Source organism: Ipomoea triloba, chromosome 1 (genome assembly GCF_003576645.1).
Source record: "Ipomoea triloba cultivar NCNSP0323 chromosome 1, ASM357664v1".
NCBI classification, from domain to species: domain Eukaryota; kingdom Viridiplantae; phylum Streptophyta; class Magnoliopsida; order Solanales; family Convolvulaceae; genus Ipomoea; species Ipomoea triloba.
The window spans coordinates 23,203,007-23,226,965 of NC_044916.1; the positions used below are offsets into that span (position 1 = coordinate 23,203,007).

Genomic DNA, 23,959 nt, shown 5'->3' on the forward strand with positions numbered 1-23,959 from the left:
CGGCTGACTGCTTCCACGAGAGCGAGCTGATGAGCGGAGTGGTAGCGACGACATACTACGTCGCGCCTGAGGTGTTAGCCGGCAGGGACTACTCGGAGAAGGTGGTCAACTCTGTATCGCCGGCGGCCTAGGAAGGAAGATTGAATTTCCATTGCGTAAGGTAGTCCAGTACTAATCTGAGTACTTAATAAATGGAGGTTAATTGCTTAAATATTAATAGAAGGAGGATTGAATTTCCATTGCGTACGGAACTCTATCGCCGGCGGTAATCATTGGAATTGTACCGCCGGCGAGGAGGCTGGCAAGGGAGAAGAAAACATCATAAAATGACCATTTTGCCCTTAGTTATATTTAATTTAAAATATGTTACATTTTTTCGGCCAAATTTGGCCGGTGATTTAGCCGGGAGGACCAAATCTGTTAAAAAAAGCATAGTTAAAGGACTAATTTGTTGGTTTTGAAAGTCAAGTGTTGCAATTAACAAGAGCCCTATAGTCATAGGACCAAAAGTGCAATTTACTCATAAGGTCTGCTACATTTGCATTCTCCATGAGAGGGAAGGGATGAGAGGTCACTTTTGGATAATTTGGTTGGGAAGCCAATTATCCTACCACACACGAACTTGATTACCATTTCCAATCCTCCACCTAACATGCTTACGTATGATTTCCAAGGTTGAACACAAGCTGCTCCAAATATAAGAAGGATTAGTACCAAGTTTAGCTTGAAGAAAATTGGTATTTGGGTATTACTTAGCCTTGTAGATTTTTGTGACAAAGGCATCAGGATTCTACATTAGCTTCCATGCCTACTTGCAGAGTAAAGCTAGGTTAAAGTCATAAAGGTTCCTGAAACCGAGACCACCCCACTTCTTGGGTATGCAAAGAATATTCCAAGCCTTCCAATTTATGTCTCTATTGACTCTCCCACCACCCTTCCACCAATAAGAGTTCATCACAGTCTCCACTTCTTTAATAAGCCCCTTTGGTAGCAAGAAAACCCCGATAGCATACGTAGTAAGAGCTTGAAGAACTATTTTCAAAAGGATTTTCCCGACCAGCTCTAGATAGGAATCTTTGATTCCATCCCTGAATGCGATTGACAACCTTGATTTTATGAAATTCAGAATCTGCTTCTTGTTTTTCCCTATTATCATAGGTAGGCCAAGGTAGTTACTAAAGCTAGAGTTGCACTCACCCAGGATGTCACACACTCTGCCCTTAACACTTTCTTCTACATTTGCACTAAAAACCATAGCAGATTTATCCCTATTGATACTTTGTCCCGAGGCCTTTTCATAAGCTTGGAGAAGATGCTTCAAATTATTAGCTTCATGAGCATTAGCTTTGAAGAAAATATAGCTATCATCTGCAAAAAAAAAATAGGTGACTGACAGGTGGTGCATTCCTTGCAACTGAGATGCCATGAATCTTCCCTCCTTTCTCATATTCCCGCAACATTGCGCTGAAGCCCTCTGCCACAAGGATAAACAGGTAAGGGGATATGGGGTCCCCTTGTCGAAGTCCCCTTTCTGGTTTTATGGGTCATATTTCATCTCCATTGTTTAAGACAAAATATTCCATGAAGATACACATTCCATCACCAATGCGACCCATCACTCTTCAAAACCAAACTTAAGCAAGATATTACGGAGTAATAGCCATTCCAGTCTATCGTATGCTTTACTCATGTCCAATTTTAGGGCTGCATATCCATCTTTGCCATGTGTTTTCCTTTTCAAATAATGTTGCATTTCAAACGCAATCATTATGTTGTTAGTAATTAACCTGCCAAGCACAAAAGCACTTTGGGTGTCACAAATAATACTGTCAAGTAGGACTTTCAACCTATTTGCAAGGGCCTTTGCAATGATTTTATAAGCAACAATGCACAAGGCAATAGGTCTGAGATCAGCGAAATTTTCTAGGTTCTGTTTTAAGGGAATTAGAACAATTTGAGTTGTATTGATACCTTTTGGCAACTTTCCAGATTCTAAAAATTCATTGCAGTAAAGTAAGCTTTCCCAAGAATATCCCTATAGCTTTGAAAAAACCAAGGTTAAATCCATCAAAACCCGGGCTTTTATCAGGATGCTTTCCAAACATTGCCTTCTTGATTTCACTACTAGAGAATTTCCTCATCAAGTTTCCGTTTTGAGCAGTGGTAACTTTCTGCTCAATACAATTAAGGACAGGAATTTGATTTCCAGCCGAACTAGTGACTAAAGTAGTGAAATAGTTCCTAACCAAGGTATTGAGTTCAGGACCTTGCATAATCCAATCACCCTTTTGATTTCGGAGCCTTTGAATCGTGTTGTTCCTTCTCCTCTGCTTGACTACGTTGTGGAAGAACTTTGTGTTGTTATCACCTCCTTTATACCAGAACACCTTGGCCCTTTGTTTCCAGAATTGATTTTGTTTGTCAAGTAGGTTAATGAATGATTTCTGAGCTTGTGAGAACTCCCATATGCCACAACCATCAGTCCTATTTATGAGATAGCACATTTTCCTTCTGAAATGTTCGATTTGGGGTTGCAAATTTTTATTGTAATCCTTACCCCACTTCCAAGTAGCATGGCTACAAACCTCAAATCAGAGCATAAATTGAGGCCTTCATAGGGATTCCAAGATTGAATAACAATCTCTCTGCACTAATTTTCCTTTAGCCAATAATTCTCAAATTTAAATCTCCTGCAGTGTCTAACCTGAAGTGATGGTGAAGGCCAAATGACAAGAGGTAAGTGATCACTACATGGGGCTTGAAAGGACACAACCTTAACTTCTCCGAAACAATCAATCCAATCACCATTAACTAGTATCCTGTCAAGTTTCTCTCTAATCCAGTTTGGTCCACCTCTGTCTTTTTCCCATGTATATTGGTATCCTTCAAATTCAAAGTTTGTGAGTCCACTAGCGTTGATCGCCTCACGAAATCCATTGATTAGACAGTCTAGATGGCGAACACCCCCTATCTTTTCGTCATGGGAGATTAAATCATTGAAATCCCCCATCAAGATCCACGGGAGGGAGTTTTGTGTTGAAAGTTGTTTAAGTAGGTTCCAAGATATCTCACGCCGATTTCTTTCCGGACAGCCGTAAAATCCTGTAAAACGCCACAATGAAGAAGAATGTGCAGCCTTGATAGTAGTATCAATATGATTCCTAGAATGGCTTAGAATACTTAGCTGCAAATCCTTTTTCCAGATAATAGATAATCGTCTACTTAAACCTAAGCAATCCATAGTGAAATATTGTCAAAGCCCAGTTTAGACCTTATAGTGTCCATCCTATCAGAACACAGTTTGGTTTCCATCAAAAAAATTAACACTGGTCTCTTTGTGTGGACTATGTCCGTAAGGACTTGAATCGTCATGGCGTTGCCTAGCCCCCGACAATTCCAAGATATATAACTCATTGGTTAAACAAGGATAGAAACTTGTCACAATAACAAGAAGGAGAAAGCTTGTCACAAACAGGTAATGGGCAACCCCAAATGTCTTAGCAGACAACATCATTTTAAGGTCAATATCTTAGGAAACAAACCAAAGTTCAGCAGACCCAAATATTGATTCCTGCAATTATGATTGCTCCAAATATATCCTAATACTCCGTCGAGCTACTAGGTTGTATCTAATTAACTGTGATCACCTGTCGATATTTCACCAACATTAATTGAACCCATTAAGCAACAACCAAAACGCACCAGAAATACCTAAATCTATGTCAAGTTTCGGTCAATTGTGTTTATCTTACGAGATCTAGGTTCATAATTCACCTGTCAGTTCTTCTTATGAACCCTAATAGTGGGAAATATGCAACGGCCAGTCACAAAATCCACAACTAAAACACAAAAGATAAATATAACAAAATGCAATTATTCAATTGAAATTAGAAGAATCAACACATGAAGAATAGTCAATTAATCTAATCCAAATCCCTAATTTAAAGTTCTAGCCAATAATCATAATTAATTGCATAAACTATTTAAGAAATTTAGCATATCAAAATATTAATCTAGAAATTTAACCTAAGGAACAATAATAAAAGCAAAGACGGAAGAAAGTAATTCAAGCCTAAAGAAATGAGAATCGCGATCGAAGCTCAGAATCTCCTGCGATGATGAAGTCTCGAATCACTTCTCCTCTTTGCCGATGATCCTACGCCGATGATCGTTGCTGCTCCCTGACTTTTTTTCCCAGTGCTGTATCCTCTGTTTTCTGCCATCCCACAAAACAAAACAATTGAAATTGGTTTCTTTTTTTCCTCGTATTTTTCCTTTACTACCACGCAACCCCAAAATTAATTCCTTTTTTTTTTCTTTTTCTTTTCTTCTTTCGTCAATTCTAGTGAACCCCCAAAACAAAAACAAATATGCATTTGTTTAATTCCCATAATCTTTTCCTTTTTCTTCAATTAACCCCAAAACTTTTAGGTTCACAAATTAACCCCTGCATTCTTAAATCTTCTTTCAATTGAATCCATCTTCATATCAACAAATAAACTTTCTCGCAATTTGACCTCAAAACTCATAATTCCCCTCAATTAAGTCCCTACCTGTCAAAGAGTGCACAATTAATAAGATTCAACTAAAAGTTAATCTAATTTAGTAATAATGAACCAAAAATCACAATGAAATAATATATAAAATATGCACATATTCTATGCCTATCATCTATACAGACATTTGGGGTTTTGCGCCTGTTTTATTAGTTAATGGTTATCGCTATTTTATCATATTTGTGGATGATTATTCCCATTTTACTTGGTTCTTTAATTTCCTGTGCGTTTGAAATCTGATTTGTATGCTATATTTGGTCGTCTTCGCGCATTAGTTGAACGTCTTTTTGGATGTCGTATTAAATATATTTAGTTTGATCTTGGGATTGAATATAAGAAATTGCATTCTTTGTTTCTTAAACTTGGTATTAATCATAGGTAGTCATGTGCTTATAGCCTTATACACACAACCAGAATGGCGTGTTGAAGCACAGGCACATAGTCGAAACTGGTCTTACTCTAATGGTTCATGACTATGTTTCGTCTCATTTTTGGAACTTTGCGTTTGAGTCTGCGGTTTATTTGATCAATAAGATGCCTACACCTGTTCTTAATAATTCCAGTCCTCACTTCGTCTTACACCGGTCTCTGCCTTCTTATTCTTTTCTATGAGTGTTTGGTTGTCTGTATTATCCTCACCTTCGTCCTTACAATCGTCACAAAATCAGTTTCCGATCTGCTCCTTGTGTTTTTCTTGGGTATCCAAGGTTGTTTAAGGGGTATCGATGTATGGATTTAAACACTAACAAGGTCTTTATCTGCAGGCATGTTCGTTTTGACGAGCATGTTTTTCCTTTTGCTGCTAAGCCTATTTTGCATACTTCTATTGGTACTCAGTCGCAGCTCTGGGTCGTCTCTCGTGTGCAAGCTCCGAGTGTGTCTCCAGTGGTGTCACTAGTGTTTGACAAGCATGCACTGCCTGTTGTGGGTACTTGGGCGCCTAGGACTACTACTGCTCATCCTTTGGTTCGGAATCATGGTATGGTGACAAGGAGCAGGTCGCGAGCTGAGGGTGCAGTCCTTATTGCTTTATCTACTAAGGTATGTCCTTCCGAGCCTACTTGTTATACGTAAGCTGTTAGATTCTCAAATTGGAGGGAGGCTATGGATAGGGAGTTTATTGTGTTGTTGCATAATCAGACATGGCAACTTGTACCCTACCGTCTAGGGATAAATGTTGTTGGGCGCAAGTGGGTTTTTCGCACCAAACGGAAAGCCGATGGCTTTATTGAGCATCACAATGCACGGTTGGTGGTCGTTCAACCAGGTGGCTGGATAGAATTATTTTGATACGTTCAATCCTGTGGTCAAGCCGACCACAGTTCGGTTATTATTATCCTTGGCTCTGATCTCTGGTTGGGTCATTCGCCAACTTGATATCCATAATGTGTTCCTGAATGGAACACTTGCTGAGACTGTTTATATGCGTCAACCGCCTGGATATGCTGATAAAGTGTTTCCTGATCATGTTTGTGTTTTGCAGAGGTCCTTATATGGTCTTAAGCAGGCCCATCGGGTTTGGTTTACTCGTCTGCACACTTTTCTGTTGTCAATTGGTTTTAAGACATAAAAAATGGATGTCTCTCTTTTTATTTATTCACATGGGGAATTGAGAGTGTATTTATTAGTCTACGTGGATGATATTTTAATCATGGGTAGTGATCAGTCTTTGGTGTCTACACTCATGGCGAAATTATCTGCTACTTTTAGAATTCGTGACTTGGGAGTTCCGGGTTTCTTTTTGGGAATTGAAACAGTTCATTTGGATGGTAGCATGCTGCTCTCTCAGAAGCGTTATATGACGGATATCCTGAAGCGTGCTGGTAGGACTGACTATAAGTTGTTGGCAACTCCCATTCCTGTGTCACGTCCTGTTGTTGAATCGACAGATCTTTATGCAGATCCCACGAGATACAGGAGTTTAGCTGTTGCGCTACAATATCTCACTGTGACTCGTCATGACTTGTCCTACGCTATTAATTTGCTTTGTCAACACATGCATACTCCGACGGTGGCTCACTGGGCTCAGCTTAAGCGAGTGCTACGGTATGTTAAGGGGACTTTACATTATGGTTTACGGCTGCGTAAGTCCTCTAACACTGATATTCATGCTTTTTCTGATCCGGACTAGGCCGGTTATCCTGCGGATAGGAAGTCTACTAGTGGCTTTGTAGTTTTTCTGGGTTTTAATCTTGTAGCATAGGTGTGTAAGAAGCAACGTACAATGGCGAGATCTTCTACGAAGGCTGAGTATAAGGCGCTTGCAAATGTCTGTGCTGAGGTTACTTGGATTGTGTCCTTGTTGTGTGGGCTAGGTGTGTTTTATGTGTCTATTCCAAAATTATGGTGCGATAATCTAGATGCCACATATATGTGTGTCAATCCTGTATTCCATGCTCACACGAAACACATTGAGATTGACTACCACTTTGTTTGGGACAAGGTTGTTGCTAGTGAACTTCACATTAATTTCATTTCATCCAAAGATCAATTGGCATACATTTTCACTAAACCTCTAGCTACTCTGCAATTCGTGTTCTTGCATGACAAGATACAGGTTGTTGCCCCAACTTAAGCTTGAGGGGGAGTATAATGACTCTCATTATGTTATACTTCTAGTCTATTTATAAATTTGTAGTTTATATGTATTTCTGAGTTAATTACCGATTTGGTCCCTCGACTATTGAAATTTCACCACTTTGGTCCTCGACAATTTTTCTTACCCAATTAAGTCCTCGACTTTGAAAAATTTAACCAATTTGGTCATCCGTTTATTTTACCATTTGATATTCATTAAATCGAGACCAAATTGGTAATTTTCACTATAGTCAAGGGACCATTTCAGTCAAAATTAATTACCGAAATGGTCCCTTGACTATAGCAAACTTACCAATTTGGTCCTGATTTAACGGCTGTTAAACATCAAAATAAACGGAGGACCAAATTGGTTAATTTTTTCAAAGTCGAGGACTTAATTGAGCAAGAAAAATTGTCAAGGACCAAAGTGGTGAAATCTCAATAGTCGATGGACCAAATCGGTAATTAAGTCTATATTTCTCTATGTAATCTTGTAGAGTGTTGATAAGATATGTAGTAATAATTATTTAATTTGATGAATCAATTGATATGAAATGTGTTGTAATTCAATTATGAGAAGTATTTTAAAAGAAAACTACTTTTTATGAACCATCTTAATGTAATCTAAGTTTCAATGGTGCATCATTCATTGTATTCAAATTAATCTAAAAATACAGAGTTGATCTAACTAAAATAAAAAAGATTTATAAATATCATATTAATAAAGATAAAATACAATTTATTCTAACCATTTCATATTTCATCATAGATATTTAATGCTTAACAGTATTCTAAACACCTTATCAACAGTTGTATTCATAAACAAAAAATAGCACCCTCATAGCATAAAATAAAATAGAATAATTCACCGTTTTATTACTGCTGCCTTAGATAGGTTATGATAGCAATACAGAAAACCTGCTAAAACATTTTATCAAAATACCAATGCAGTAATGAAGAAATTTGCAATTACAATGCCATTACATGGGACATCTCAGACTAAAATTACAGATTCTATTTAGATTCATCTATAAGGACAAACATGCAACTTTTTTATCCAGAATAATCATAAAAAGTATATAATAAAACATATAGACCTAATAAAAGGTTGAGATCCTACATTTTCTATCTAAGCACTGATATCATTCCTCTGGATAGTGAGTTTGTGACAAAACAATGAAAAGTTTTAGACCTTCATCAATGGAGTTTGTTTTGAATGAAGTTATGGAGGCTCTGTAAATAGATACTGAAGCAATGGAGCAACAACTCCAACACTTAAACTATTCCCAAGCAAGGCATACCTGCACACATAAGCAAATACATATCTCAGAGGCGAGTAAACAAGAAGGTTGTAATAAATTCTAAAAGAACTAGGATAACTTTCAAGCATTTGCCAAAAGAAAACTAAAATATTTACTGCATCACAATTCACAACAGGAAAGGGTACACCAGACAAAGCCATTAAATGTTCATGGATGAATAATCAATACTTGGCAAAAGCTTTCCAGCTCTAACTAAAATCCTTTATCCAGTAAGATTATATCCTATAATTCTTTGAAGTAATTTAAAAAATACCCACCCCAACCCAAAATAAATAAATAAATAAAAAGCAAAACAAAATAAGTAAAGTCTATCTTTCTGTCATTGCTCTAACAACAGAAAAAAGTTATAGTGATTAAAGAAAAACATACCGCTGTCTGAGGCTCACGTGTTGGGGAAACTGGAAACTCGCTGGAAAAGAATGTAAATTTGCAACCTTTGCAATAACAAAAGAATTAGGACATTAAGTTCATGACTGCTGGAAACAGATCTAGGGTGTGAAGAGCCTTACCTCACGGGGGGTGAAGTATCTAAGGCATAGCTCCTCCAATGAAGATTTACATTTTTCTGTTCCCTGTATTAGATCAAGTAACTATGTAACCGAAGATAAGATGGTTAGATGGATATCCATTTTTTCACTTTTTGACAAGTGAAATGGATATCACTCAAAATTTGGCAATCATCCATTTAATTGAGGATAAACAAGAAACTACGGAATAGAAGAATATAGACCATAGCAAATGTTTAAAAAACTGAGCTGGACCATTGTATGGATCTCTTTTTGGTATGCCGAGTCACATATAACATGGACCACACATTATATGTTTAGAATACCACAGGTAGTGGCAGCAGCAATTTAACCATCATGACTATTTTATCAGTTTAATCAAACTACACAAGCTTAACAAGAGTATGTTAGAAAGTAAATGGATGATTTTTCCATACTAAGTACACAATCTCTGAGACCTCATGGCTAATTGTCAATTTCTCACCTACTTGATGGATCTGATCATTGTAGCTTCTGGTTATTTGGTAATTGGTCATTATTTTCATTTCCAGCTAAGTGTGTGAGTGAGTAAGCTCTCTTTTTTGGTCCCCAAACAGAGGGTTGGGGAGAATCAAAGAGTAGATGAGTAGTAATATTAGTTTCCTAGGCCAAAGGAAGCATTGAGAAAAACATTTCTAGCATTTTTCATCAGAATGTTATTTCAAGAAATAAAAATGAAAGAGAATGAATAAAAGATGATAACATCTTTATGATCATAGCACAATAATATGGTAATAATTTTCAGAGATAATACTACTTATAGTCCTTGTCTATCAATTTAACTAATTTTGGTCCCTCAACTTTTCAAATTAACCAAATGCAATTCAAAATGTCTGAAATGCCCTCACTTTCACCAAACTTCACCGTTCTAATTTTCATGTGCATAACAGATATAAATATAATATATATATATAGGAGTATATCTCTGCTCACGTGTGTGCACAGGTGTATAATTGATTACTCATCCCATGACAATTCCCCTATAATATTATCTGTAACAAAATAGTATTCAACTGAAAAGTAACGCGATTATGTAACTTATGTTGTAGACAATTAATGCAGTCTCTAGAAGTATTTGTTTTGTCCAGGCACATCTTTTGAGGTATAGAGTACGTTATTATGCATGGAAACTCTCATGGAGGAGTGTTTCCATGTTTTAGACACATTTTCACAATCAAAAACTCACAGGAAACTTCCTCACAACATTTCTGGGCCATTTCCATAATTAAAAAAATAAAAATAAAAAATAAAAAAAAGTTTTAGGACATGTTTCCTAAAAGAAACATGTTTCACAGTTTCAAGGGGGTCTAATTGAAAAAATAATTTTTTGGTCACAAGAAATACATGTTCTAATTTATTGCTTCAACCTTACATATCCCTATATATTTAATTATTTATAGTGGATACACCCCCATAGTGTATTATTTTTATTTATAAAACTAGTTACCAATTAATGTGTAATTATGGAAAAAGCATTTGCAACTATACCCATATATATTTTATATTTGTTCATTGTCCCCACATTTTATGTCGTACATTTTTAAAAATTGTTGTTTCCCCATATCTCATGTCATGCTACCCATTTCTCGTTTCCATGCCACTGTGCAAAGTTAGAGCATCAGCACGTTAACTATTTAATAGTAATTGACAAAGTGGTCAGACCACTATCCTCTGAAGTCTGACCCAGCACTTCTCCAGTTAAATAAGTTGTATGGATTTCAAAATATTGCCCAAAACCTTATATAACTTTTTGTATGACAATCATGCAAATAGGATACACAAATGGATATAAAACTCTAGCAACTTAGATCCACATTGTGGGTTTATTTTAGAGCTCTAGAACTATTAAGATTTATGAAAGCTAGAAATATAGGGAACTAACAGGTCAAGGAAATAAGATGGCATAGACATGTCTAATTTGCACACCAAAAGCTCCTTAAACATAAAGCCCAACAACAGAATTCAGATGCTAGGAAAGACCACACATGATATCTATAGCCCTACCTGTTTGGTTGCCAAAAGGGAACCTGTTCCCTTAACATATCGATAATAGCTTTTTGTAAAGCAGCAACAACGTTTTGAGTGAGGAAAAACAATATCTGAAATTTCAAGAAATTAATTAAATAACTAAATATTGAATAGCAGAGTGAAACGTAAAAGAATCAATGAAGAGGGATACCCATTGCATTGCCCCATCTTTTCACCAAGCTTGAAGGAACAAGATACTGACTTGAGAAGTCACTGTTATGTCCAATATCTCCATCATCTTTATCTACTTTTTCAGAATCATTATCAGCTAAAAAGCTGGACTTGGAGTCACATCCATTTGCAGAACCTTTCCATTCAAGAAAATTCTCTATAGGCTGACAATGTTGAAGCAACCCATCCCAATACTCCTGTGACTGGTCATCATCTTTGTCAATTGTGTTTTCATCCTGCCAAAGTAAAGGGCCAGGGCTCCAGAGAAGCTGGTTGTCATGTTGTGCACTTCTAAAGGTTAAAGGTTTTCTTTTTGCCTGTAATGAAATAGAGTAAAATATACTCTTATCTGTAACTCCTTGCAAGTTAATCATTTTTTAAAGTCAAAGTTTGCATGTAAAAGGAAATTGCAACAAGTGACCAAACAAACCTTGTGTATATATTATTTTTGATAGGAAAATATAAATACGGAGCAATAAAGACAGAAAAGAATATCGCAAATGCATTGGAGAAAACTTAATTAAACAAGGACTTGTTATGAAAGTAAAGAGAGAGTCTCTAAATATGTTATCTTATATTGTCATATAGAAAAGAGAATACAAAACCCTATAAATAGGTGCTAGAAGACTACGAATAGGACACCAGTTTCCATATGCCTACCTACCTAAATCCCTAAGACTGCCTAATATATAGAGATTCCATATATTAAATATAGGGAAAATGGCACTTTTTCCCCCTATGTTATGTGCTTATAGCACATTTCCCCCGTGTTATTAAAGTGACAGTTTTTCCCCCTCAGTTATTTTAAAAGTGGTAGTTTTCTCCTTTGTAATATTAAATTGACATTTTTGCCCTTAAAATTAACCATTTCATTTATTTTTATTCTCCAACCAATTATTACTAATATGTATGGAAGATCACAGTTCGATATGAACCTAATCGAACACTGTAGCAATTGAACTTAAATAGTATAGACGATTACGGTTACGATTCAGAACCGAAAAAATAAAATAAAATAATTGTTGAATTTAGACTATTTTTAAATTAGAAATAAAATTATAAAAATAAATAAATAAATAAATAAGTTGTGATTGGCGGTTCAAAATCGAAATTGGAACCGACCGTACCGATTTATTAAAATAAGTGTTTGATCATTTTTACTATATATGACTGTGGTTAAGTTCCGGCTCACGGTTCAACAATTATTTAATTTTATTTTTCGGTTATGAATCGTAACCAGAACCGTCCATACTATTTCGGTATGATTGCTACAGTGTTTGGTTAGGTTCGAATCGAATCGTGATCATCCATACCTATAAGTAATAATTTGTTGGAGAAGAAAAATAAATGAAATAATTATTTTTAAGGGTAACAATGTCAATTTAACATTTCAGGGGGAAAAACTGCCACTTTAATAACACAGGGGGGAAAAGTGATATAAGCACATAACATAGGGGGAAAAAGTGCCATTTTCCTTTAAATATATATTCCATAACAGGACTCAAGTAGCGAAATGTGTACATAAGAAAAAAAAATTGAAATTAAATGTTCCTTTAAAATAAAAATTGTAATCCAATAGAGGACATGTTTTACTTTTCCAACAACTATTAACCACATTGTTTAGTCTTTATCCTTTCTGCATATAGAAGGTAAACTACTTAATGGGGAAAAGAATAAGAATTTTGTTAAATAATTTCTGTACGCTGTCTTCACCCTTCTGGATGTGAAAAGAAACATACAACAATAACTTCAGTGGTTTAGTTTGAAAAGTACTCTTTCTATGTGGAGTTATCAACTCATCAATTGACTGCTATAAAAGTGAGGAAAAAAACTGTCCGTGGGTAAAAATCATTGATCTAGTTCCCACATCAAATTGAAAGGTTTTCCAGTGCTTTATTTGCTTGCAAGGACAGATTTTGACAATAAATACAAAATTAGTGGATTAAGACCAGCATTCAATCCCTTGAGAGTATAAGATAATTTAGCACCACTTCTCTGATTAGTGATTATGTTTACAAATCATTAAGGTCCTAGAAAGGGAGAGGCTTTGAAGAGAAAGGGTTAAAAGGCACTTCTACTTAGGCTCACATAGATGCATGATCTTTATTTTTAAGCCAAAAAAATAAAATTTGAATCTAATATACTGAAAACAGAGTAAAGAACTAGAGAAAACAGATGGGTATGTTGATGAAGGGAGGCTTGTTTATTAGTAACTTAATTACAGTGCTTAGGAATGAGTTGCAGAAATATTATACAGATAAAAAGGTTAGAGGAGAAAGTACATGATGAAACTGTGATGTAAAGTTCCCAAAGTAGTTTTAGCATTTTAGATCCAATAATGCTCTCAGGTATAGGAATAGCTTGCAACCAGGCTACATATTCAGAAAACCTCACAAATTCAGCAAGGTAAGATAAGAAGTCCAGAACTTGAGTTCCAGAAGGCCAAAAATTAATGCAGCAATTTGGATCAAATTTTGTGAGCAAAAGGATGACATATGCAGCTTGAAAAAACATATGTTAAAGCAGCGATCGTTCTAAAATTTTCATCCAACAAAAGCACTTCACAACTAATTAGGTCATCTTTTTTAGAGTCCAAGTGAAGCATCCTGAAAAAGTGCTACTGCATTAGCTAACAGCCTAACAGAAATGAAGCTAATGGGAAAGATCTCTAAGAGCACAACCCTAACATTTTGCACGATAAAGTTACTCAATACTACTACCTAAAATAATATAAGGGATTTCAGATCATACTGCAAAACAGTTAAAACCTAAGCAATAAATTAAACCATCATCAGTCCCTAGTCTTCTAAATTTCATCCATTTAAATAAGAGGTGATGCAAAGTTTTTTTTTTTTTTTTTTTTTCACAAATGAATTGCTTCACAGAAAGAGCATGAAAGTGAGGACAAACAAAGAGGGAAAGACTTGCATTTAGATGCTTAAAGTAAATTATCCTATTGGGACCATTTTTTGTATGAATAAAGCTGACAAATCAAGTTTACATTACTTATGGAAGAAACCCATGAATAAGGCAGAAAATAATTCCTTTATTTTCATTAATTGGCAATGAGTTTTACTCCTCCATAGTCAATCATTTTAATATCATATTCTGGTTTAGATGCCTCTTTCATTTCTATTGGCTTGTAATGAATAATTCTTCACAATATGTCACTTTTAATTTCATATAGTCATGCAATCAAATAATTATAGACCTCACCTATAAAGACGAAGAATATGTACACACAAATACAAAAGAGAGGTCAGGGAAAGAAAGATACCAAGCAGTAATACCGTGGCCTTGAATAGGGAATTCCAAACTGCAAAGGGCTCAAAATAAATTCCTGTGTGACAAACTGATTTTTCCTCAAGATTTCCATCATCATCTCGTGTGTATCTGATGTCTGCAATGAAAACATAAAATAAAACAAACACATATAAGCCCATTGCCCCACGTAGATATTAAAAAGCATGAAGTATGCACATAATATTGCAATACAGACCTCAAATCCTACTACATTCTCCACAAAAAGGAAGAGTGGAGGCCTTGTTGTATCCGGTATGAGTTCCAAAATTTTGAGAAAAGAAGAGGCCCGGGCATCCTTGGAACCTTTCTGGAGGCCTGAACATGGAATTGAGGAAACATACCAACCAACACGACACTTTTTAATCATCAAGTGAAAACAGGAAACACAAAATAGGATAATGCCTTTCATGACCTTGTCGAGTATATGGTTGACAAGGAGGAGAAAGAAGCCAAGCATCTGCCTTGTAGCCATCAATATCAGCAGCACTCAGAGTCTGAATGTTACCCTAAAGGACAACCAAACAAAATTACATAATCACAACTATAAACCAAAACGATCAATATGTTAAGCCTTTGAGTTTTCTAGAAAATCGTCTCCAAAAGCACAACTTTCATTGCCAACTTCTGTTTCATACTAATAAACTACGGATTAAAAATTAAGTTAGTAATTGCATTTTCCTCAGCTTTTAGAACCTCTATTTGTTCTTATTTCCTCGATATTCCTTAATTTCGATAATTGTTTACACTGTAAAGTAGATAATGGTCATGGATTAACAAGTACCTGATGAGGTCTGTGGCCGAAATTGTGCTCGTAAACATCGTTTGCGACGTCGTTAATGTCGAACGCTTCGAGTACAACGGCGTTTACTGCGGCGTTAATCAGTGAATATCTCATCCCGCCAATACCACTGTAAAATTCCAGAACTCGCCATGGCTGTTCGCCATCTTTGGAGTTTCTAAAGCACTTACTTTCCATTGTTATTTATCCAACAGCGAAGCTCCCCGGAAGGAACGGCTGCGGATGCCGTTTCCGGCGGCGAAGGGCTGAGAAGGAACAATTACGCTCTTGCACCGTGTGGGACTAGCGAGGGCCGAGGAGGAAGTAAACGCGAGAGATTTATTTTATACATCACGTGAGTAGCACCTGAGTTGTTTTTTTTTAAAAATAAATAAAATTTGCAAGGTAAAACCCGAAGGAAAATGCTATTTGCCCATTTGCCCATAATTTTATGTGGCAATTCTCAGATTACTTTTTTTTTTTTTTTTGAAAGTCAACCAATAAAGGTAGATTAAATCAAAATAGAAGTAGCGTCAGGTTGGACAGAATCCTAATACATAGCGTTATTCTGGAAATACACTAACGAAGTTAGAGATTGAGTGGCTAGATTAGCTGATAACAGAACAACTATTAAAAGTAGCCATAACAAACAACACCAATCAATGGGGTAAGCAATATAAGAATAGAGATCCACACTGGACGAAGATAACAAGTGCTTTTGGAGCTGCAAAGCTCCCATCTACTTTATATGTGACAATGTTTAGTGTGATGTGGTAAATGCAATATCTCAAGGAGTAAACTTGTGTGAGTGGTGAATGTAGGAGAGTACATCAAGGCCCAAACCTGATGATATGCTCATATACACACACACACACACACATACATACATATATACATGCATACATACATATATATATACATATTAAAACACACCATTCCCTACCATACCGAAATACACCTACTCAATTCAAATGCACCAACAAAATTAAAACACAGCATTATACGTTAAAAATGCACCAATTCTCATATTAAAACACACCACTTAACCACCACACACCAAATACACATACTATTGCGAATTACACCAATATTATCTCAAATATGAACCAGATTAATGTTGATAATGCACAGACTATTGCGAATTACTCCATTCTAGTTCTTCTGTTAGAGTCGACCTGTGCGTTTTGTTCGGAACGGAGCGCTCGTTGCTGGTGATGGAGTCCTTCTACACTCGTCTGGTGTTTGTTGCTCAGTGCTCGTCGACTTCAAGTCTCCGTCGTCGTCTGATCTGGTTTTGAAATTGTAGTGAATTGTCAACATTATCCTTCTCGTTCGCGTAATTAAAGACCAAGCGCCTGTATTGTTTGGATTAATATGAAGTCTTAGATCATGGAATCTAATGGTGCAGATCAGGCCACACAGCAGCACGGGGGAGGCTGTTCGCATCTGATGCGGCCTATATATATATATATATTTATAAAGGGGGTGTTTGGTAATATGGCTAATTGAGATAGCTTATCAACCTAATAAACTAATTTGCAAAATTCCATCCGTAGTAGCGTTTCTGCTCAGCTGATTGAAAATTTCTCTCATTTGTCCTTATTCTTCTCGTTGATTTTTCCTCTCTTAGACTTGTAGAAGCGCCATTCTCCTCGCAGCAACGGAGGCTCTCCATTCTCTGAGGTAATCTCTATCCCTCTCTACTTCTCTTTCTCCATCTAAGTTGAAAACATAGGGTTTATAGAAAAGGAATATAATGCCATCAAATTATTGTTAGTGGTTTTTGCTTAGTGGGGTTTTCTTTCTTTTGAATTTGTGGGGAAGAAACTTGGATCTATGGGGTTTTCTTTGCTTTGTGGCTTTGCTTCCTTCTTTTGGATATGTGGGGTTTTTTTTCGTTGGGATCCAAACTCCTTTCATGACCCGAAAATAATATTGTTTAAATAAAGATAAGAGGCAATAAGAAGATATGTAGAGTGGGCATTTGAAGTCTTACAAGCTCGATGAGCAATGATTAGAAGTCCTGGACGATTTTGATACATGAAACACTTTAGAGAAATAATTTGCACTTGCATTATTTTACACAACATAATTGTTGACATCATAACTAATTGGGTAGACAAAGAAACTGAATCAACTGTACAAGCGTTGCAACACTCAATCGAAGAGTTTTAACACTATTTACAAAGAAACGCCGATTTACATGACTCGCAATTGCATCAACTTCATGATGATTTGGTTAAGCATATATGAATCAATAATGACAATTAATTTAAATATTTGTATTTTAATTTTTTATGCACTTTGATTTTGTTAACAACTTTGTAGTTTACTTTTTAAGCAATTATTAGGATTTAATTTTGAAGTAATTAGTAATTTAATTTTAATTTTATAATTATCATTTTAATTAAATGTTGGTATGCTTATTTTAAAGAATTAATTTTCATTACAATTATATATATATATATATATATATATATATATATATATATATATATATATATATATATTAGATTTTGAAATCACTCAATAACCTTTAGGGGCCGTTTGGTTCAGGTCATCTGAGATTACCTAGGTAATATGAGCCTAGTAATGTTATATTACCTTGTTTGGTTCAATATATGAGATTACCTGGTAATGTTATATTACCTCAAAGCTGGTATGGCGGTAATGTTTCAAGGTAATGTGATTACCCCGTTTTTTTAAAGTAATCTTAGATTACCTTGAATTATTCTAACTTTGCCCTTGTTAACTAATCCTTATATAATAATAATAATAAATAATAATAATAATAATAATAATAACAACAACAACAACAACGCAATAACATATATAAAATAAATATATGTTTATATAATCAAATATACATGTTTGTATATTTATATATTTATCTTTTTTAATATTAAGCATCAATACATTCACACACACACATATATATAAAAGGACATTATAGTAAATTGATCCATATAACTTAAAATATAACACTTAACCAAACCAAAGTAATATTATATTCCACAATCCAAATCAAACACATCAGGTAATCTTACATTTCCAAAATCTCACATTACCTTCCTGGAGGTAATCTTATTACTTGAGGTAATCCAAGATTCCGTGAACTAAACGCCCCCTAAAGGTTGGTCACCTATGATATTAATGAGAAATATTGACCACACTCGTGGTATTTGCAATAATACTCGGTTGGTTGTAACGAAATTAGCTGACCATGTTATAAAAGTACACATATTTACAAGGACAAAGCTAACACCAATGTACTAATAGGAGTGCAACCGGATGCCACTAAATCCCAAGATCTTGGACAATATTTAGTTTAATATTATAAAACTTGTAAAAAAAATTAGAACGATTGGAGAGAATAATGTTTTGAGATTAAATGAGATAGGGGATGGTGATGCCTACAAAAAATTGGAAGAAAAAAAACCTCAAAGGTTGAGATTGCTAGGTTTATTTAGGGACCCCTGTACAGCTAAAAGCCTAAAACATCAAAGTTTGGAACCAAAGTGAAATTTTAGGTAATCGTTAGGGATCAGAAACATAATTCTCTCGAGAAAGAGGGGGTTTCGAGTTTTCATCCCTTTCTGATGCTGAGGCCAAACTCAAGAATGGGGTTCACCGTTTAAGGTTTAAGGTTTAAGGTTCAAGACTCCAAGGTTCTCCTCCTAAGGTTTTAGCTGTTGTGTTCTTCACCGATGAGATCTTTGAACCCTTATTCATCAATCTCGCCATGGCTACGTTGTTACCGCAGACTCCATTGCAGAACCCTCTCTACCTCTTCACTGCCACCCTCCCAAGACCCAATCTTGACTACCGATCCGTCAGTTACCCCTTCAGACTCGCCCGAGAAAACCAAGAGTTTCAGTGACCCCAGCAACTCATCCAGCAAACCCAATTCAGAAAACAGCCAACTCATGGAAACCCGTGTGGTAGAAACCGTCTTGGGACAAAGGGGCGACCCAGATTCGGCTTTTGAGCAATTCAAACTCGCTATGGAGCGGTGTGCTTTTCAGCGGTGGACCGGGGAGCCCTTCCATGTTTTGCTTCACATTTTAGTAAGTTCCTCAGAGCACCACCATATAGCTAGGAGTCTGATTTTGAAACACGTGTTAGGGGATTCTGGTCCCCCTTCTGCTCTATTTGATGGTCTTGTTGATTCTGCTAAAAGATTCAGTTTTGAGTTGTGTCCAGTGGTTTTTAATAGCTTGCTAGATAGCTTAGTTAAAGCTCGTCGGGTTAGAGATGCTATTGATTGCTTTAATGCGATGATGGATCATGGTATATTGATTTGGCCTTTCCTTATAGGCAAAGTCTCAAAGGTGTTAGTCAAGAATAAAATGATCACAGAAGCAAAAGGTTTGTATACTGGTGTAGTGTGTAGAGGGATTAAATGTTCCACTTCTACTGTCCGGTTAATGATGCGTGCTTGTTTAAAAGAAGGGGAGGCCGAGGAGGCAGAGAGGTACTTTTTAGAGGCTAAGGCTAGTGGTATTCAGCATGATCCACCCACATACAGTGTTGCTATTTATGCTGCTTGTACGTTGGGAAAAGTGGAAGCCGCAATTTCGTTGCTGAATGAGATGAAGGGTAAGAATTGGGTCCCGTCAAAGGGCACGTATGTGAATGTAATTTCCGCTTGTGTGAAGCAAAGGAATATGGTTGATGCGTTGAGGCTTAAGGAGGAGATGGTTAATTGTGGTCATTCGAAGGACTTGGTTGTCATGACGAGCTTGATGAAGGGGTATTGTGTGCGGGGTGATGTAAACGATGCTTTGGGTTTGCTCAATGATATTGTTGAGTGTGGACTAAGTCCGAACAAGGTCACTTATGCGGTTCTGATTGAAGGCTGCTGTAACAAGGGACGAATGGGGAAGGCACAAGAATTATACGCTCAAATGAAACGTGCAGGTATCAAGCCTTCTGTGTATATTGAAAATTCTTTGCTGAGAGGATTCCTCAAAGCCAATTTATTGGACGAAGCAACTAAGCAGTTTGAGCAGGTGGTCATGACTGACGTTGCCAATGTTTTCACGTACAATAGCATGTTGGCTTGGTTTTGCAGAAATGGTAAGATGAAAGAAGCGGAAAGTATATGGGATAAGATGGTGAATAAGGGAATTGTGCCCACTATAGTCTCGTATAATAGCATGATCCTTCTTAGCTGTAGAAATGGTAATATGGACAAAGCATTAAGTTTATATTCCGAGTTGCTACAACGGAATATGGAAGTTAATGCAGTCACATATAGCATTTTGATTGATGGGCATTTCGGTAAAGGTGATGCTGAGCAAGCACTAGAAACATTTGACAAAATGCTGGCTTACGGGATTGCTCCAACCGATTTCACATACAACTCCATCATCAACGGCCTATCTAAAGTTGGCAGAACATCCGAGGCAAAGACTATGCTTCATAACTTCAGAGAGGACGGCCTAATTCCAAGTTGCTTGACTTACAATTTCATTATTAATGGCTTTCTAAAAGAAGGTTCCGTGAGTTCAGCTTTGGCCGCTTATACAGAGATGTGTGACAATGGGATTTCCCCAAATGTTGTCACATATACCTGCTTAATTTATGGATTTTGCCAAAGCAATAACATTGATCTTGCTGTGAAACTGTTGAATGAAATGAGGGCTAAAGGCATCCAATTGGATATTGTTACATACGGTGTCCTTATTGATGTCTTTTGTAAAAGAAGAGACATGGAGAACGCAATGGAGCTTTTCGAAGAACTGCTTGGAGTTGGTCTATCACCCAACGCAATTCTGTATAACACCATGATTAGTGGGTTCAGAAACGTAAATAATATGGAAGCTGCACTAGCCTTGCATGAAAGAATGGTAAATGAGGGAATCTCGTGTGATTTGGAAACGTACACTACCTTGATAGATGGGCTGCTAAAGGACGGGAAAATACTTCCTGCATCTAATATGTACTCAGAAATGCTTTCAAAGGGTATAACGCCCGATGATATTGCATACACTGTACTAGTACAAGGTCTTAGCAATAAGAAGCAGGTGAACAATGCACAAAAGGTATTGGACGAGATGTGTAAAAACAAGGTGACTCCTAATGTTCTTATTTATAATACACTAATCGCCGGATACTTCAAGGAGGGGAATATTCAAGAAGCTTTTAGGTTGCATGACGAGATGCTTGATCGGGGTCTTGTACCTGATGATACTACTTACGATATTCTTGTAAGAGGAACAAGAGAAGGTAGCTTGGCGATGGGTACTTCATCTATCTAAATGACAAAGTACGACATAGAACTGACCAATTTAGCTACCTCACGAGAGATCATGTCTTCATCTTTATTGTTGTTACATCCTGCACAGTAGGTAAGATGATTTTCACTTACTATTCTATAATTTTGCTGAAGTGTTGAATACTTGTGTTATTTTGTATCAATAATTGACTTTCTATACTGTGTAGAAAACCTCTCCAGCTTCTAGGGCATGTCAAATGTAAAGCACCTCTCTGTCTTCTTAGTGATTTGGACTAAATTATTAAGGAGTTTATAAACGAGTTAGTTTACAGTACTTTGTTGCACTAAACTGTCAAGAAAAGGTGGATGCCAGTACATAGAATGGCCATGAGTTTGTGTCTCGAAAATAGCCTCTTTGATAAAAAGCAATAGAAAGGTTGCATAGAACAGGCCCATCACTATGTTGAGCATATAATATATAAATATAAAATGTGCAATCCAACTATCTGCTTAGGCGGCTTTTAGTTGAGATGGAACACATGCTTCAATATGGTATCAGAGCCAACCCCATGCCAAAGGTCATACGTTTGAATCTCTGCCTCACACAATAAAAAGAGATTGTAAATGTGTGAACATGACACTTCCTTTTCCTGCCTTACCATTAGTGTTGATAAATTTGCTCTCATGAAAAGTGTTGGTGTGTTTAACGTTTGTATTCAGTTCATAGGAAAACCCGCAGCCACTACCAATGGTGTGCGCTGGGTAAACCCCGCCTTGTGACTCTAGCCAACAAAGGACCAGAAGGAGGTTCCCATAGCTGACTAGCTCAAACCAAGAAGGCTAGACCACAAGTTTGTATCCCCATCTTGGCTGGATTACCCCTTTTTTTTCAGCTGTATTTTTGGGTCTCTGCTAAATTCCTAAACTGAATTTTTTTCATCTTGACTTGGTTAAGTAACTTTTAACAGTCAAGCTCAAGCATGGTGTTACCTCAACCAATGAAGCATGCTCTTATGCTATAATATGTATGTGTGTGTGTACATATATGAATTGAAGTGTTTTTTTTTTTTTTTTTTCTTTTTAGTTGAAAAATAGTTGTGCTCTTTTCTTTGACAGCTGCTTGTACAGATTGGCGCTGACTGGTACAATGAATCATTGTTTTGCTCTCCCCTGTATTGTATCTTTCACCCCGTTTGACACTCCATCAATATATCTTCATATTTATATTTTCATTCTATTACATACTTTAATTTAATACTTGACACAGCTATCGTATGCTGTCTCTATTTCTAAATAATCTTTGTTTGTTTGCCTTTTTTTTGGGGGTAAAGAATTAGACACATTATTGGGGCGTTTGGTAAATAACTGTCAGTTGATAGTTGTTAGCTGATTGGGTTAGTGGGTTTGAGTGTTTGACTAGTTAATATCATTAGCTGATTGTAGAAAGATGTTTGGTAAATTAGCTGTTAGCTTATTATATGCAAAATTACTCTTTGCAAAAACTTGATCAAAAAAGTTGTTTTAAGCAACTTTTTGAATTTTAGTGTTTTAGAGTAATAAGCTGTTACAAAAAGTTAATTAATCAAACACTCATATTGACTGTTTAACCAAGTTAACCCACTAATAGTAGTCAAACAAGTCAAAATTAGTTGATAAGCTAACTATGTTACCAAATAGACTTGTATGTTATAATAAACACATTAGACAATATTTATCTTGCAATTCTCACTTTTGTTTTTGTATTTCATTTTTTTTACATGTTTTAATTGATTCTCAAAATATAATAATAATAATAATAATATTATTATTATTATTATTATAATAATAATAATATTATTATTATTATTTAAATTTATTATTGAAAATAAAAAGTATAAACTTTAAGAAAAAAGTCAACAGAAAACAAAGAAAAGCACCCAAAAATAATTACAATTCTGACATAGGATTGCAAGAGCTGCAATTCAAATGCTAATTTTACTTTTATTCCAATTTTCCCACATAAATTTGCTATTGCTCCAATTGCATGGATATTTACCGTTCGAAGGCTAGTGTGTTGAGGATTAATTTCAAAATATTTTTATAAGATAATTAGTCACAAATTAGTTTGGTTGATAAGTGTTTATTAATTTGAGAAATTTTTTATTTTTTTGAAAAAATAAAATAGGAAAAAAGGAAAATAGAGAATTTAATGAAAAATATAAAATGGATAATGGAAAATTAGAAAAAGAAATTTGGAGAATTGAAGTAAACATATCTCAATATTTTTGGACTATGACACTATTAAGAATTAAGAAATTTAACTGTAATAATATTCATGTTGTAATAATTTTAGGATATCTATACTATTAATAAAAACAATATCCTCAACTTTAACTTTCTGCCCAAAAAACTCCTATACTATTAAGGTTTGCGTAATATTGTAAAATATGGTAATACAATTTTAGATTAAAATTACTAAT

At 35.7% G+C, this 23,959-nt stretch overlaps 3 protein-coding genes across 3 annotated transcripts; 2 read left to right on the plus strand and 1 right to left on the minus strand.

Moving 5' to 3' along the window:
* Window positions 1-6,207: 6,207 nt before the first annotated feature.
* Window positions 6,208-6,687, plus strand: LOC116010800 (uncharacterized mitochondrial protein AtMg00810-like). The gene has a single exon (XM_031250311.1). The coding sequence runs from the start codon at window positions 6,208-6,210 to the stop codon at window positions 6,685-6,687; it is 480 nt and encodes a 159-aa protein (XP_031106171.1).
* A 1,297-nt stretch (window positions 6,688-7,984) lies between these two features.
* LOC115996491 (tRNA (cytosine(38)-C(5))-methyltransferase 2) lies at window positions 7,985-15,590 on the minus strand. The gene is made up of 9 exons (XM_031235747.1): window positions 15,284-15,590; window positions 14,915-15,008; window positions 14,699-14,817; window positions 14,477-14,599; window positions 11,180-11,516; window positions 11,005-11,099; window positions 8,965-9,027; window positions 8,825-8,889; window positions 7,985-8,434 (listed from the first exon to the last, which is right to left on the minus strand). The coding sequence occupies exons 1-9, from the start codon at window positions 15,476-15,478 to the stop codon at window positions 8,356-8,358; spliced, it is 1,170 nt and encodes a 389-aa protein (XP_031091607.1). The 5' UTR covers window positions 15,479-15,590; the 3' UTR covers window positions 7,985-8,355.
* Window positions 15,591-18,806: 3,216 nt separating this feature from the next.
* On the plus strand, window positions 18,807-21,834 carry LOC116019430 (pentatricopeptide repeat-containing protein At3g54980, mitochondrial-like). The gene has a single exon (XM_031259617.1). It carries the CDS (start codon window positions 18,988-18,990, stop codon window positions 21,541-21,543), a length of 2,556 nt encoding a protein of 851 aa, XP_031115477.1. The 5' UTR covers window positions 18,807-18,987; the 3' UTR covers window positions 21,544-21,834.
* The last annotated feature ends 2,125 nt before the right edge of the window (window positions 21,835-23,959 follow it).

Bases quoted from the DNA above. Each gene is read 5' to 3' on its own strand.
- LOC115996491 (XM_031235747.1), bottom strand. From the start codon at position 15,478: ATGGAAAGTAAGTGCTTTAGAAACTCCAAAGATGGCGAACAGCCATGG. The intron at 8,890-8,964 runs GTAAGGCTCTTC...GTTATTGCAAAG, and splicing joins GATACTTCACCCCCCGTGAG to GTTGCAAATTTACATTCTTT. The intron at 8,435-8,824 runs GTATGTTTTTCT...TTATGTGTGCAG, and splicing joins CACGTGAGCCTCAGACAGCG to GTATGCCTTGCTTGGGAATA.
- LOC116019430 (XM_031259617.1), top strand. From the start codon at position 18,988: ATGAGATCTTTGAACCCTTATTCATCAATCTCGCCATGGCTACGTTGT.
- LOC116010800 (XM_031250311.1), top strand. From the start codon at position 6,208: ATGGGTAGTGATCAGTCTTTGGTGTCTACACTCATGGCGAAATTATCT.